At 38.6% G+C, this 16,376-nt stretch overlaps 1 protein-coding gene across 1 annotated transcript in view; it reads right to left on the bottom strand.

Moving 5' to 3' along the window:
• The window catches only part of TRNT1 (tRNA nucleotidyl transferase 1), a 419,244-nt gene extending 407,368 nt beyond the window's left edge, over positions 1-11,876 (bottom strand). Inside the window, exon 1 of the mRNA XM_044078012.1 lies at positions 11,651-11,876. Within this exon, the coding sequence (XP_043933947.1) occupies positions 11,651-11,789 (139 nt within the window). The 5' untranslated portion in view covers positions 11,790-11,876. The remainder of the gene's footprint in view (positions 1-11,650) is intronic.
• Positions 11,877-16,376: the final 4,500 nt, after the last annotated feature.

The following is a 16,376-nucleotide window of genomic DNA, read 5'->3' as shown; positions in this document are numbered from 1 at the left end:
GTAAGTAGGCTTTCTGTATATTGAAGTCAAAAAACAGCCATTTACCACATCTTTTATTAATTCAACATCTAGATAATCAATAGCACTATTAGAAAACTTATGGGTGAATTTCAAGAATGTGCTGGAGCTGTTCATAAACTCCACTAATTCCATTGCTTCACTTTCACTACCCTTAATTAAAATAAACACATCATCCAGAAAACGTGTGTAGTACTTCACATTTTTAAATAGGGGGTTATTTTTCAATGTAACCTTTTCCCAGTAAGCCACTACTAGGTTCGCCACGCTTCCCCCACATGGGGAACCCATGGCTATACCTTTTTTCTGTAAATAGTATTGATTGTTAAAAAGAAAAAAATTTGATGTTAAAACAATATCTAGAAGTTGTGAAACCAAAGAGATCTCGTTTTTTGTAGCTCCCAAGCTTTCCAACATCAATGCACTCCATTCAATTGCTTCTTGATGTGGAATCGATGTATAGAGATCAATGACATCTATAGTCAAGAAGTTGAATGTGGTTTCAAAAATGATGTTGTTTATAGACTCTAGGAAAGTCCAGGAGTCTTTACAGATCTCAGATATTTGTTTTAAATATTTCGAAATAATATCATCAATTACTCTAGCACATGGATGAATAATACTGCACCTACCATCAATTAATGCTCGCATAGGTGGGTTTGAGATACTTTTATGTAATTTTGGACACCCAAACATAACAGGTATTTTAGGTGTTACAATATTAATAAAATTAAAAGTATCTGTGTCTATTAAGCCATCTATAAGTAGGTCACGAAAATAACCTCTAATCCTTTTGTAGGCTCCCATCATTTCATTATATGAAGCATTTATATATGCATCAGAGTCTAGGATCAGTAACATTCTATTAACATATTCAGAATTATCAAAGATAGCTACCCCACCCCCCTTATCGGGTTTTATCACCCTTACTGCTAGTTCCCGTAGGTTATTTAATGCTTTGGTTTGTTCAAATGATATATTACTTTTAGAATCAAACCATTTTAAACCGTGGAACAAATGCCTGAAGTCAAGTTCACATACATTTTCAAATGTATTCAGGTTGGGGTGTAGTGGGGGATTAAATGTGCTAGGTAGTTTGAAAGGTAATGTCTCACCTGCGGGCCCATTGCTGAACAATAATTTTAAATTTAACTTGCGGACATATATTTTTAAATCCAAGATAGTTTTTGCTAAATCTAATTTTTGATCCGGTACAAAGGAAAAGCCTTTTGCTAACAACTCTACTAAGTCCTGGTCTATGTTACATGAAGAAAAATTATATACTTTAAAATCCCCTTCTTTATTTAATAAAATACTGGGTCTATCAAACCCATTTATTGACAGTCCATCATGGTCGATGTTTTGGCTACCATCTGGCCATACAGTATCACAAAGAGATGTTAGACTGTTAGGGGAATCTAATTTTTCTTGTTCCATCGATTCTGGCCATTTTTGTTGTTGTTGTTCTTCCTCCCTAAAAAAGGCTTTTGGCCCCTTTTATTTATGTGGTTTCCTTGATTTTGCTGCTGGGCCGCCTTTATCCTATTACTTCTCCTCAGTTCGTGATTAGCATTAGTTCTGCCCACATTATCGTCAGAAGTTGTATTGTCATTTACATTACTGTCCAGGTCATCCACTACCAAATTGTCCAAATCTTCAGTCATGTTATTTAAGTTTCCTTCATTTGTCAGTTGTTGTGAGAGATTTGGGTACGCCAGTCCTTTACTATAGGCATGTCTATCTCTCACTAATTTCTTAGTTTTAGTAAGTTTCAATTTAACCATGAGCGCATCAATACTTTTAAAGATGCGCTCATAGTCATACTTGTAACTAACAAAGTCCATGTCGTTTTTAATCGTGTTATCAAGCTTTTCAGTATCAATAAGTAAGCCACTAATATAGTTATTGTAGTATTTGACCATTAGCTCCAATAGTTCCAGGCCTTGTTTGTCAAAAAGAGTTGTTAAATCTTTCAGGAAGTGACAGTCACTAAAAAGAGTAGTGGGTCTGAAAGAATTTCTCAGACCCTTCGGTATTATTTTTTCAACAATACATTGTTGGAAGTAAGAAACTTCCAACTGTAACTTTTTTATCTTTAGTAACTTTTGGTCAAACAATTTCAAATTCTCACCTATATTACTTGAACTTCCTGTGGCTTGATCTTGTAGTCGTCTATCCATACACTCCTGAACAGCGAACCCAAAACAATCCACATTCTCCACCCATGTGGAAAAAGAAGGCACCTCGTTAGTTATCCGGTTGTAATTTGGGACACATCTTTCCGTCACCTGTTGTCTTGATCCTGGTATATTATCCGGTGCTCGTATGCAATTTGGAGTTCCATTACCAAACCCCAAGTTATTTCAGGAATTCTTGACTGTTGGTTCTTTTTGGATGCATTTAAAACTAAGAAAACTGCCAACATTTCCTCCTTTGTTTTTATACTGGTGTGTATTTACTTCTGATACTGAGATCAAATAAGATCACATGCACATCCACACAAATCTGGGATAACAATCAGGAGGCAGTAGTTAAGAAGGGCTTTCATAGGTTCAAAATTGTTCTGTACAACTACCTATGAATTTCTTTTACTGATGCCAGAATCCAAGAAAGTTCATAATCTAATTTCAGATCCCAGATATGGAGTAGATACCGATGGAACTTCTTGAAATAAAGTCTAGTGTACAGTATACTTATGGCACTGATTATCACGTGACCCAACAATGTCTAATCTGATCTCAGTTATAATGCTGTTCAAAATGCCACAAAGTGACAGGCCTCCTTTCTCTGTGGAGGCAGAAAAGTTTTCTGCTGCATCATATGCAGGCCTGCCTTTAGAGACGTATTTGAGCAGTAGTAAGGTGTACTGTGTGCTCCCTGAAACTAGGAAAATAATCAGAATTAGTTTGCCCACAAGCTATTGTCTGGACTGAGCTTACTGGTCATCTGCAGAAGAGTAAATAAGAATGCCTTTCAACTTTACAGTTTTAGCTGGAAACAGATGTCTGGTATTATAGTGGTGGCAGCTAGCAAACCAAACAGCAGAAATGTAACTGAACATGGTATTACCTCACTTAGGACCTGAGAAATATCCTAATTTGGGGAGGGGGTGGAAGATGAAGGAGAGATGGCATTCTGGACTAACAAAATAATCCAGGACTATGAAAAATATGCAGGATGAGAACAACATGAAAAAAATAGAAAAAAATGGGCAACAGACTACAGAAAATGGAAACAAAGTGAATTCTACAAGCTATGTACTCTTCCTTCCAGTCATCTGCAGAGCATCTTCTTTTTATCCCCCTGCCAACACTTAAAAACATACTGTAGATGGAAGAAACTATGCTAACATGTAGATAATATTTAATTAACCCACACAATGTCTGCTGTGTGTAACACTATGTTTTGATGACTAACAAACAACCACTGTTGTTGTGCTAAACTGCACAGCTCACAAGATCTGTATATACTTTCCTTTCCAATTTTTGTAATAAAATTATTTGCTAGTTTGCAAGTGTAGTATACACTGGAGCTTTTCTCCCTGGGCTGCCACAGAAAATGGCCCTCTAATTAGGCTCAGTCAGCCTACCCCGGTCAATAAGGGGAATAAATAAATACTAAAGCATTCAAAACAAAATAAATACATTCTGATGCACTAAATGCTGTACCCAATGTAAATATATGTATTTTTGCTTTACAGCATTGTTAAAAATAATATGGTTTCTTTAATGCAAAGGTGATGCTATGTATTATTTTATGCCTACATGGTGGTTGCTATTGATCACATTCCTAAGTCATAGTATAATTAAAGTTCATGAAATTAGTACCGTTTCAATATTTGATGTTAGCCAAAAGTGCTCATCGCAGCAACTGCAATGTGCCCAGAACTGACTTCTTCTGCAATGCATATGGTGTTACATATACTGGCAGCATATTTAAGTACAACCATAGATTCTTTTTTATAAAACCCATTGCTCCTACTACTATTGCTGGAACTGTCTGGGTAGCTTTCCTCCACATTGCGCTTGTTTCTTTCATGGACTACTACATATGGTTTTCTCAAATCTATTTTTTTAACTGTTGGTAATGGGTGATCCCATATTATGTACATTTCATCATTCTCTATAATGCTTTATGGTTCATATTTCCAAAGCTTCTCAGCTACTTCTATACTGCAGAGTTTGCACAGTCTTGCCACACTGTACCTTTCAGTGTTCAGGCTTCTGCCATATGTGTATCACACCGAGCAAGAAAATGTGAAACTGTGTCCAAGACTTTCTTTACCAAGCCTACATTTGTCTGTTTCTCCCACATGTTCAATGGACTTTGTAAGTCAATGTGTACATAATCAGGAGATCTCTATACTTGCCACTATATTTATTGCTTTAATACATTTATTTCCTTCTCATCTGATTTCTCCTTAGATTCTTTCATTTTTGCCACATTCAGTAACTGTTTGATTTTTGTCTACTTCTGGTTTGATATCCATTTCCACTTGACAATGGAATGCTTCTGCTAAACTAAGCAGAGAGGTCATCTTAGATTTCCTCTCCTCATTTATTTATTTAACATTTGTTTACTGGGAAAGTCCGACTTGGAACAAAGCCAATTTTTAGTGAAGACCCAGGCGGAAATGCTCCAGATGCATGTCTTTGAAATGTGGGAGGAAACCGGAGCACCTGGAGGAAACCCAAATGAATGCAGGGAGGACATGCAGACTCTGCACAGACAGCACTCCAGCCGAGAATCGAACTGGAGAATCTCTTGCTGTGAGGCAACAATGCTAGCACTGCACCACTGCGCCTCATGCTTTAAAACTTTCACTATGTATGGATCTGATGAAGTGATTAGATATGGATGCAGTTCCATGACTGCAGATTGATACATGTAATCAGTTTGAAGGAGTTACCTCCTTCAGAGCGAGGGGCATATAATCTTGGTATACATTTAATAAGCATGAATCATTTTTATTTTTCTGTCCAACTGAGCAAGTACTTTTTGGGGTCAGACAAAGCTGCAAGTTAAAATAGGAAGAATAAATTGGTTTATAGCTTAGACTTTATTCTTAGCTGTCAAGGCTGTTTTCAATATCAGTTTTAGTCTTCTGAAGTACTTCTTACAGAGTTTTATTTGCTCATGTTCTATTCCTGCACCTTCATCAATTTCCATAGATTTTCTGCACAATCCTTCCTGCTCAAGTTCCTTTATATCACATTCTTGTCTCAGATTGATATTCTTTTGGTACTGCAACTTTCAGCATTGCTTTTGCACATTTATCAACACCAAGTAACATTCTTAAATTATCTGAGAAAGTTTTAATCGCATGTACTCATCTGTAAATAGTAGCTGATAACGGAATTGTTGTAGTACAATTTATTCTGTTGGAACTGTTGTAAACTATGCTTCAACTGTAAAGAAGCACCTGGGCAGTAATCCAAAAATTAAAGTCACACTAATGGTGGAGTTGCTAGTGGAGCATACTTTGAGGAACCCAGCCACTGGGAATGCACAATCCAGTGCATTTCTTTGTGCCGGTCCCAAGCCCGGATAAATGGGGAGGGTTGCGTCAGGAAGGGCATCCGGCATAAAAATTTGCCACATCATATATGCAGAAAACTGTACAAAAATTCATACCGGATCAGTCAAGGCCCGGGTTAACAAAGACCGCCACCAGTACTGTTGGCCAAAAGGGTGCTGGCAGAAATTGGGCTACTGTTGGCCGAAGGAGGAGAAGAGGCGGAAGGCATGCCCGAAGGCAGGTAAAGGCTAGGACTGTGGCAGTGAGGGTCGGAACTTTGAATGTTGGCAGTATGACTAGTATAGGGAAGGAACTAGCTGATATGATGAACTGAAGGACGGTTGGTATATTGTGTGTGCAAGAGATCAGATGGAAGGGGAGCAAGGCTAGGTGTATCGGAGGCGGTTTCAAATTGTTTTATCATGGTGTGGATGGGAGGAGAAATGGCGTAGGCATTATCCTGAAAGAACAGTATGCTAAGAGTGTTTTGGAGGTGAAAAGAGTGTCGGATAGAGTGATGTTTATGAAGCTGGAAATTGATGCTGTAATGATGAATGTTGTTAGTGCATATGCTCCACAAGTTGGTTGTGCGATGGATGAGAAAGAAACATTTTGGAGCGAGTTGGATGAAGTGGTGATGACTGTACCCAAGGGTGAGAGACTGGTGATTGGAGCAGATTTCAATGGGCATGTTAGTGAAGGGAACAGAGGGGATGAGGAAGTGATGGGTAGTTATGGTGTTAAGCAAAGGAATGCAGAAGGTCAGATGGTAGTAGATTTTGCGAAAAGGATGGACATGGCTGTGATGAATACGTATTTTAACAAGAGGAAGGAGCATAGGGTGACATACAAGAGTGGAGGAAGATGCACACAGGTGGATTATATCTTATGTAGAACGGCCAATCTGAAGGAGATTGGAGACTGTAAAGTGGTGGCAGGGGAAAGTGTAGTTAGGCAGCAGAGGATGGTGGTTTGTAGTATGACATTGGTGATCGAGGAGGAGTGTGAGGGCAGCACCAAGGATCAAATGGTGGAAACTGAAAAAGGGCAATTGTGAGGTGATGTTCAGGCAAGAGTTAAGACAGGCACTGGGTGGCAGTGAAGAGTTACCGAATAGCTGGGTAACTACAGCAGAGCTAGCAAGAGAGATGGCTAGAAGGGTGCTTGGTGTGACATCTGGAAAGAGGAAGGAGGACAAGGAGACCTGGTGGTGGAATGAAGTAGTACAGGACAGTATACAGAGAAAGAGGTTGGCGAAGAAGTGGGATTGTCAAAGAGATGAAGAAAGTAGACAAGAGTATAAGGAGATGAGGTGCATGGCAAAGCAAGAGGTGACGCAGGCTAAGGATAAGGCATATGACGAGTTGTATAAAAGGTTGGACACTAAGGAGGGAGAAAAGAACCTGTACCGATGTCTAGCCAAACTAGTAAGGATGTGCAGCAGGTAAGGGTGATAAAGGATAATGAGGGAAACGTACTCACAAGCGAGGAGAGTGTGTTGAGCAGACGGAAAGAGTACTTTGAGGGGTTGATGAATGAAGAGAATGAGAGGGAGAGAAGGATGGATGATGTGCGGAGAGTGAATCATGAAGTGCAGTGGATTAGCAAGAAGGAAGTAAGGATAGCTATGAAGAGGATGGAGGTGTTTAGGTAAAATGGCAGTGGAGTTTTTAACTAGATTGTTTAATGAAATCTTGGAAAGTGAGAGGATGCCTGAGGAATGGAGAAAAAAGTATTTTGGTACCGATTTTTAAGAATAAGGGTGATGTGCAGAGCTGTAGTAACTACAGAGGGATTAAACTGATCAGTCACAGCATGAAGTTATGGGAAAGAGTAGTGGAAGCTAGTTTAAGAAGGGAGGTGATGATTAGTGATCAGCAGTATGATTTTATGACGGGAAAGAGCACTACAGATGCGATGTTTGCTCTGAGAGTTTTGCTGGAGGAGTACAGAGAAGGTCAGAAGGAGCTGCACTGTGTCTTTGTGTATTTAGAGAAAGCATATGACAGGGTGCCTAGAGAGGAGTTGTGTTATTGTATGAGGAAGTCAGGAGTGTCAGAGAAGTATGTAAGAGTAGTACAGGATATGTACGAGGGTAGTGTGACAGCAGTGAGGTCTGCGGTGGGAGTGACGATGCGTTTAAGGTGGAGGTGGGATTACATCAAGGATCAGCTCTGAGCCCCTTCATATTTGCAATGGTGATGGACAGGTTGACAGATGAGATCAGACAGGAGTCCCCGTGGACTATGATGTTTGCAGATGACATTGTGATCTGTAGTGAGAGTATGGAACAGGTGGAGATATGCTCTAGAGAAAAGAGGAATGAAGGTCAGCAGGACTAAGACAGTATATATGTGTGTGAATGAGAGGGAGGACAGAGGAATGGTGAGGATGCAGGGAGTAGAGGTGGCGAAGGTGAATGAGTTTAAGTACTTGGGATCAACAGTTTAGAGTAATGGTGAGTGTGGAAGAGAGGTGAAGAAGAGAGTACAGGCAGGATGGAGTGGGTGGAGAAGAGTGTCAGGAGTGATTTGTGACAGATGAGTACCTGTAAGAGTGAAAGGGAAGGTCTACAAGAGGGTAGTGAGACCAGCTATGTTATACGGGTTGGAGACAGGAGTCAGAGCTTGACGTGGCAGAGTTGAAGATGTTAAGATTTGCACTGGGTGTGACGAGGATGGACAGGATTAGGAATAAGTATATTAGAGGGTCAGCCCAGGTTGGAAGGTTTGGAGACAAAGCCAGCGAGGCAAGATTACGTTGGTTTGGACATATGCAGAGTATTTGGGAAAAAGATGCTAAGGATGAAGCTGCCAGGTAACAGGAAAAGAGGAAGGCCTAAGATAAAAGTTTTATGGATGTGGTGAGAGAGGACATGCAGGTGTTTGGTGTGACAGAGCAAGATGCAGAGGACAGGAAGAAATGGAAACAGTTGATCTGCTGTGGCGACCCCTGACGGGAGCAGCCTAAAGAAGAAAAAGAAGACGACGACTTTGAGGATCGCTAAACTCATCCACCATATGTTTCCCTGCGCTTGCAGACAAATCAGTGCCACAGATAGCTAACCTACTCGTCTTGTCCTGTAAAACTACTTTTAAGTGGCATTTGCAGCTGCAGGGTGTTTGTGGACAAGATGTGCAATTCAATAACAGTCTACTCTCTTTTACCCGATATATAACGCATTTTAAAGCTGCTATCGCTCACTACCGGGTTCTCAACACATATGACTGTAGCAACAAAGATGGATGATCTGCTTTTCAATTCCAACATAATATTGTTACCCTGCAACTAATAATCAAAGCACACATCTTACATGGCAGGACTACTGCACTTGATGAATGGACAGCATACTGTGGTACTGCACCTCTGGATGGCATGAATTATTGACATGAAACCAGAAAACATTCTCAGGATTTTGTCAACTTATCACAACAGCTTAACACCCACGTGATGAAAGCATACTGATGCATTGCCGAGAAAACCTTCATGGCTATGAATGGAGCAAGAGGGGAAAGGGTGCCTTCTTACTTAGGTTAATTCATGTGGAAGAGCATTTCTGTAAAGAATGGCACATCTATTACACACCCATTAATACCAGGACAAACTAGTTGGTCACAGCGAAAACTGTTTTCCACTGCACTGATATCATGTACTCTTACTGCTGTTTTGTCTTTACTGTTGCTGCTGCTCTTACCCATTCTGTTTTGATTAAATAACATCTCTTGCTGATGTTCCTTACTATTCTTTCAAACAAATCCTTTTTCACAGCAGTTGTTAAATCAACGAAACAAACATTTTAACACAGCTGCTGGTCTTTCTTACTCATCATCTTTAGATATTTTATTTTATTTTTATTTTACATTTGTTAACCGGGCTAGTCTGGCTGGATACATGTCCATTTTCAGCAGAGGCCCGAGGAGAAAAGCTCCATTAACACTAATAACTAACAGTGATAAAAACTATCAAAAATTTAGACAAACTAAAAAATTTAAACACTCAGACATAAAAGCAAACAGCAAAAAAACCAAATGTGAAAAATAAGTAAGGAGATTAGGAACAGTTATTATGTAGTTTAGAAGAATTCAGAGGTAGTAGGAAAAGAGATAACAGTGGGGAATGTAGTATTCCAATGAATTAGTTGCTAGAGAGACTGTCAGGAAAGAAGAGGACTGAGAAAATAGTTGTAACATAAGGAGAGTCAGTAACAAATTCACTAGTTACAAGTTAGAATAGTACAAGTTAATCCAGGGTACTAGTATTAGGAAAGAGAATAGCATTGAATTGAACTGAAAGTATGAATTTGGGAAAATATGACAAGATGTAGTGATACAGCATAAATAAGGAAGAAGTAGGAAGAGAAAAAGAGAAGAAGGAAGAGTCAATAAGCAGGTAGGTGAAAAGTGGGATAAGTCAGGAGTAAAGGATAATAATTAAAAGTGAGGAGGAGGGGACTGAAAAAGAGGTGCATTGTATGTTGAGCTCAGTCAGGATTAGCACATGGGCATAGCCAGTGAGTTTGAAGATGGTGTTTATTTGTTTTTGAAAAGGTTGGATGAGCTTAGGGTGGTCAGTTCTACGGGTAGTTTATTCCAATATGATCCAACAGTATTTGCAAATAAGGAGTCACCTGCTTTATTGTGGGATTTGAGAGTAGATACTAGAAGCTTGTTGGCTGAGCGAAGTGAGGTAAGGTTTTTATATGGGGTGATTAGGTTATTAAGTATGGGTGTATTGGAGGGTGGTGCAGAATGTTAAAAGTGATGACCAATTGACGAGGCGATTAGGTTCTGAAGTTCTAGCCAGTGAAGTTTTTAGATTGAGACAATGATGAGTACGGAAAGGGGATCCTGTGGCAAACCTGGCAATACTATGGTAGGCTGTGTTAAGTTTATAAAGGTTGGCTTTAGAAATGTTGATAAAGGATGGAGAGGCATACAGTAATGTGGAGATAAGGTGAGTTTGGGCAAGAGACACTCGGGTGGTAGCACTAAGAAAGGGCTTTAGTCTGTAGAGGGCACCTATTTTCTTGTTTACGGTCTTGATGGTTATATCAATATGGTTATCAAAGCTTAGCTGATTGTCAATAGTAACGCCTAGTAGTTTGGTGGAATAGTCAGGTATAATTATAGTGCCATTACAGGACACCAGGGAGAATGAGATTGGGGTGGATTTGAGGGTTGGGGTGAAGAGTAATAATTTAGTTTTTTTGGGATTGAGGAGGAGACAGATCTGTTGGAACCATTTTTCTGCTGTTGTAAAGACCTTTTGGGTGGAGGAGTGGAGTTCTTCTGGAGATGGAGCAGAGCAGATGAGAGTAGAATCATCAGCATACTGTATGCAAGTGGATGTTGGGAGAGAAGTGGGAAGGTTATTTATGAATATTGAGAACAGGAGGGTATTTTTATGGTAAAAAAGACAGCATCACTCTAACTGGGTAGCAACAACTTGGCTTCTGTTGTCACACATGTCACAAGGTCATGGCTTGATCTCCAGATGTTACAGTCAGGGGACTGCTTGCAACTGCACATCCTGGTGTGTGTTCATTTTCACAATCACCCAAGTTACCGTCCCCATCTGCATACTTCAACTCTGCTGATAGCATCCATAATGAGTGGATAAAGATGAATGCAGCAGAAAAGTGCATAAATTCAGTTCAGAAAAAAACAGAGCTATGCTCCTGTCAGAATGTGAGCAAATTCAGCATGGCCCAGTACAGGCTGGATTTTAGTTAAGTCTACCGGCGTTGCAAATAATCTAAACACTTTGACAAAATAAAGGAACAATCAAACGTTTCGTGTAATACAGCTTTACGCCTGAAAACACAGACCATGGTAGGTGCATGTAAACAAAAGTTTGCTGCAATCTGTATCTTATGCTCACCGTGTAGTTGAACGTGTCTTCCAGTGACTGAAGTAAAGGAAAATTTTCATAGGAGATGTCTCACAGTACATTTCAGTGAGTAAAAAAAAAAGGAAAAGCACGTGGGTTTGTGACAATTTCAAAGAAGATGAGCGATTATGGAAGCTGTACTTCCTAAAATCCCCCCCCCCCCCCCCCAAATCAAGCTAACTACATACAGCGTGATATTAATTCAGCTGTCCCCTACATTCTTACCTGCAATCGTTTTTAATCCAGGAGTGAACACTGTCTGGAATTCTTTCGTATTCAGTTGCATTGTAAACAGAGAACGTTTTAACCAAAGATAACAAACACTACTTCTAATCAAAGGTTTAAATACACGTATTAGTAACATCTAACAAAATAATAACCAATACACCTTTTACAAATGAGAAACTATGGCATTAAATGTATATTGCGTCATCGTTGTGCGACGGTAGAAAAGAAAAAGGGATAAGTTATTTCGTACTGATACGCATAGTTTAACGTCAACGATGTCTTGTAACACGTGACTGAATTGAGATTAGAAAATAATGTAAAATATAATAAAATCTTACCATGCTGCTAATTCTAACTTAAAATGTGATTTGGCAAGGATAGGTAGGTAGATAGCTATGTTGGCGACTTTAAATGTGAGTGGTAATATGTTTTATTTTTCAGAAGGGTTACAAACTTGTCCCTCTTTGACAGTTGTGTCCTGGGGAAAAATAAATGTCCTGATATTTTAGTTAAAAATATATTCCTAAGTTTTCTTTAATGGTTACAAACAATTTCAAATAATTGTTATTTTGTATCTGAAAGGTCTTGAGAGTACGTTCGTTAAAAAACAGCGTTGGTAAAATTGATGTCGTGAGCCACATTGCTGTTGCAACGGGTACGCTAACTGTGGTCAGAAGAGGGGTAAGAAGAAAGAAATAGTCGTTTCACTGTTTGCGCAGTGCTTCTGATTTCGCATCGCTTTTCAGTTCTTAGTCCATTTTCTCATTTATCCTGCCAAAGAAAAAAAAAATGATACAGAGCGAGTACCTCCCAGTCCCACTCGTCCAGATTTTTGCCTCATATTTTTGGTCCATTTTTCATAAATTTGTGGCTTTCTTGCAAATTAGTGGCAACTCATTACAGATCGAGGTTACAAAATAATGGCAGAAATTTGAGTTTCAGACTTCACACCCTTCAGAAAATTCATGCTAATGCAAAACTTGTCATTCTGTCAATTTTCTAAGTTTGTAAGAGCAATATTTAAAAATTGTCTCTGTTTTTGGACCTTTGCCCCACTTTTATTTATGGCTTTGTCCAGATTACTTATTCAAAGAGGTTGAAAGGGTAGTCATAGTGAAAGTAATATTTTCTGCTAACGCTGCTGCTACACTTTCCCAAAACACATTATCGTAAGCCAACAACCCCTTTCAGCGCTTGTGTTTCCGGTCAAAATAGTATAGCAGTAGCGTAGCTTGACAGCTTTTACGTCATTTGACAGGCGTCAAGTGTTATTGATCAGCTGAGCTCATATTGGCTGCCATCTAGAGGGAGAATATATCTCTTATTAGCTGCACCTCCCGTTTAGCTGTTCTTGCCAAGCGTTAGACACTGCTATGCAGAAATCGAGTGAGAAGTGTAAGAGTTCTGTAAAGCTGTCTGCCCCCCGCAACCCTGCACTATAACAGTACATCCTCAGTTTAGTAATTACAACTGTAAGTAGTGATTAAAACAAAAGTTTAGAATCTGTTATGCAGCTAAATCATCAGCATAGTAGTAAAGATTGCAGATCCAAAACCTTGGGCCATTAGGGTTGCCAGTGCCACCTTTTTAAATGCCCAAAGTGGGACATTTTTTACAAACATCAGATTTTGCAGGCTGAAACATACCTAAGGCCAGTACAAATGACAGAACTTCACTTTTACTTTTTTGCATAAATAAAAGCTTATTCTTGTAGCATTTTAGTTGCTTATTCTGTTTCTTTTAACATTTAGGTGTTACAGATGCAGAATAACTGTTTTATGCAAGTATTACATAAAATATAAGAAATAATTTTGTCCTAAAATCTCAGGACATTTGCCATTTTTATAATTTTTGCAGGATACAATTGCCCAGAGACTAACTGTCCCTCACAAAGTGGGACAGGTGGTAACCCTAGCCATAAGACAATATATTGTGAGGATATTTGTAAGGGTTTGTTATAAGGTGCGCTACAGCTCAGATGGTGATAAGTTTTGGGGCCAAACAGTAAGGTACCACTATAAGGAGCCAGTAAAATCCTGGGCTCCTCTCAAGTCTTTGAATGCATGCTTTCTACACTAATGTCACGCAGAAAAAATCTTCTGGCTTTTCCCATGAGGGGGTCGCTATAGCTGGACAACAGTCCACAGAATGATTGGTAGTGGAGTTTTAGGGTGTCAAGTTGCCAGGCTGGTGCCCAACCTTCTACAGAAGGCATACACACACCCCTAGGGCCACTTTAGAGTGTCTAATACACCTGGAGAAAATCCATGTAACCGCAAGGAGACCATGCAGACTCCATACAGAAAGCACCCTAGCCAAGAATCAAACTGGAGAATCTCTTGTGAGGCAACAGTGCTAAACGCTGCACTGCCATGGCTACCCAAGAACAAATAGAAACTCAGACTATGGCTACCTGCAGACTACTTTTCAGTAGTGAGTATGTATTAGGAGAAGTAATAATTATTAATGCATCAGTAGTGAATATTATAATGGCTAACCATATTCATCTACACAATTATGGCAATAAATTCCACTTATAAATTTATTTAAAGGGTAGCTATCAAGTAGTGGAGAACCAGAGGAACTGATGAAGATTGGTGCCCAGGTCATGACTCAAAATTATTTGTGGAACAGCGCACATACTCAGTAAAAACAAATTTAAATGAGTACATAAAAAGTTGCTTTCTAAGTACGTAATGTTAAAGGCAGTTTACCATTTAAGGGCAGTGCAGAGTAATAATACACAACCCCCCATCACAGCCTGCAATAACTTCTAGAATTAGATAAAACAGTTCGCCCATCACTACTAAATGCAAAACCTGCTTATAATTTAAGGCATGTTTAATAGAGTACAGTGTGGGTGCCACCAAGTGTTTTATAATAATGTAATAATATCTGTTTAAGGGTTCATGTTCTATAAGTGAATTACATGGCATACTATGTTGTTAAAGGATTTTTAATAAAATGAAATGGGATCAAGGTTCGTGATCCTCCATCAACAGTTATGGTTTTAGGTTCCTTTTTTTTTTAATTAACTGTACTTTTTTTTGTAGCATGATACTGATGTTTGGTTTGAGCTAGTGGGAGTATTTCTTTGGGGGATTGTAGTGTTGTGTTGGTATTCTCTGGTGCTTTTGACATTTTTTCCTGAGACGTGCGATCACAGAGCGGTGAAGGTTAGCGGCATTTTTCCTTTCCTGCACTGAGTGGTATAATATATGTGTGTGTGTGTGTGTGTGTGTGTGTGTGTGTGTGTGTGTGCATATCTAGCTATCAATATACATATATATATGTATGTGTGTGTGTGTATGTGTGTATATAAATATATATATATATATATATATATATATATATATATATATATATATATACACACACACACGCACACATACATATATACACACACACACTCATATATATTTATATATATATATATTTATATATATATATATATATATATATATATTTATATATGTATATATCTTAGTAGTGGGTATAGGGGAGCTTACTTCCCCATCAAAAATCAGTAGATATATTTTTTTAACAGACAATCTTTTTCCATTTGTTATGGAAACAAATTATTTATTTAACATTTGTTGACCAGGAAAGTCTGACTAGGGGAGAGAGTCTATTTTCACCAGAGGCCTGGAGAGAAACACGCATGTTTTTGGAATGTGGGAGGAAATCGGAGTACCCAGAGGAAACCCATACGAATGCAGGAAGAACATGCAAACTCCACACAGAAGCCACCCCAGCTTAGAATCAAACTGGAGAACCACTTTCCATAAGGTGAAAACATTAACCGCTGCTCCACTGTGTCACCCAGTTAGATTAAAGGAGACAGAATATATTGAAACACAAGCTGCATTCTAATAGTTTTAAGACTCAAAATAGGTGGCATAGATAATAGTTTACCCTAAACAATATTTTACCCCAAAATTGTATTTTATTTCACATTCATTCATTTATTTATTTTTATATTTCTTTAATGGGGTAGTTCACTGATCATAAGTGACCATTTTCAGTAGCTTCCGGGTAGTGTTAGATTAGAATATACATTACTAAGGTTAAATAAAGCTCTCGGGAGTAACAACTGAATAAGTAGATCCACTGTTACTGATCTACGAGCTTAATGCTAGGACATAACGTTGGATGGTTTGAAAGGTGTACCAGGTTTGTCAAAGCAGCTACAAGAAACAATTATCTTAGAAGTAAAGGAGCCATGAGAGTCCACAACTAGAGTAGTCAGGGAGGTAAAGGCCTAAAGCAGGACAAAATTTATATTCAATTACTGCCTTGCCACAACGGCACTGGGCAGCTGTAAATTTTGCTAACATTAACAGTGTAATAAATACAAGGATATAAAAGCTATCTTATACAGTGTTCCTCACATATGTAAAGACACATGGCGAAAATATTTAAATTGCCTTTGTCTACTGACATAGTCAGTGGAAAATGGGAGCAGTAATAAAACTATGTTAACAAATACTGGTTCTTTCAGATTCTGAAAAAAAAAATAAATGCGATTAAAGAGATAGTAGCTTTGTGGCAGTAGGAAAAATATACTAATTGTATAGCATTGTTGAACTACAAGATACATAAACAGATGCTTCTATAGTAAACTAATGTAAGGAGCTGATAAATCCAAAGCTCTACCAGTAAAATAATCATTACATTTTTTTGTAAACAATGCTTACTCAGAACAGCAAGGAATGTTAAATAG

The sequence above is a fragment of the Protopterus annectens genome, chromosome 7.part0 (genome assembly GCF_019279795.1).
Source record: "Protopterus annectens isolate FY-2018-M chromosome 7.part0, PAN1.0, whole genome shotgun sequence".
In the NCBI taxonomy this organism is placed as follows: Eukaryota; Metazoa; Chordata; order Ceratodontiformes; family Protopteridae; genus Protopterus; species Protopterus annectens.
This window is presented reverse-complemented; position numbering and strand designations above follow the sequence as displayed.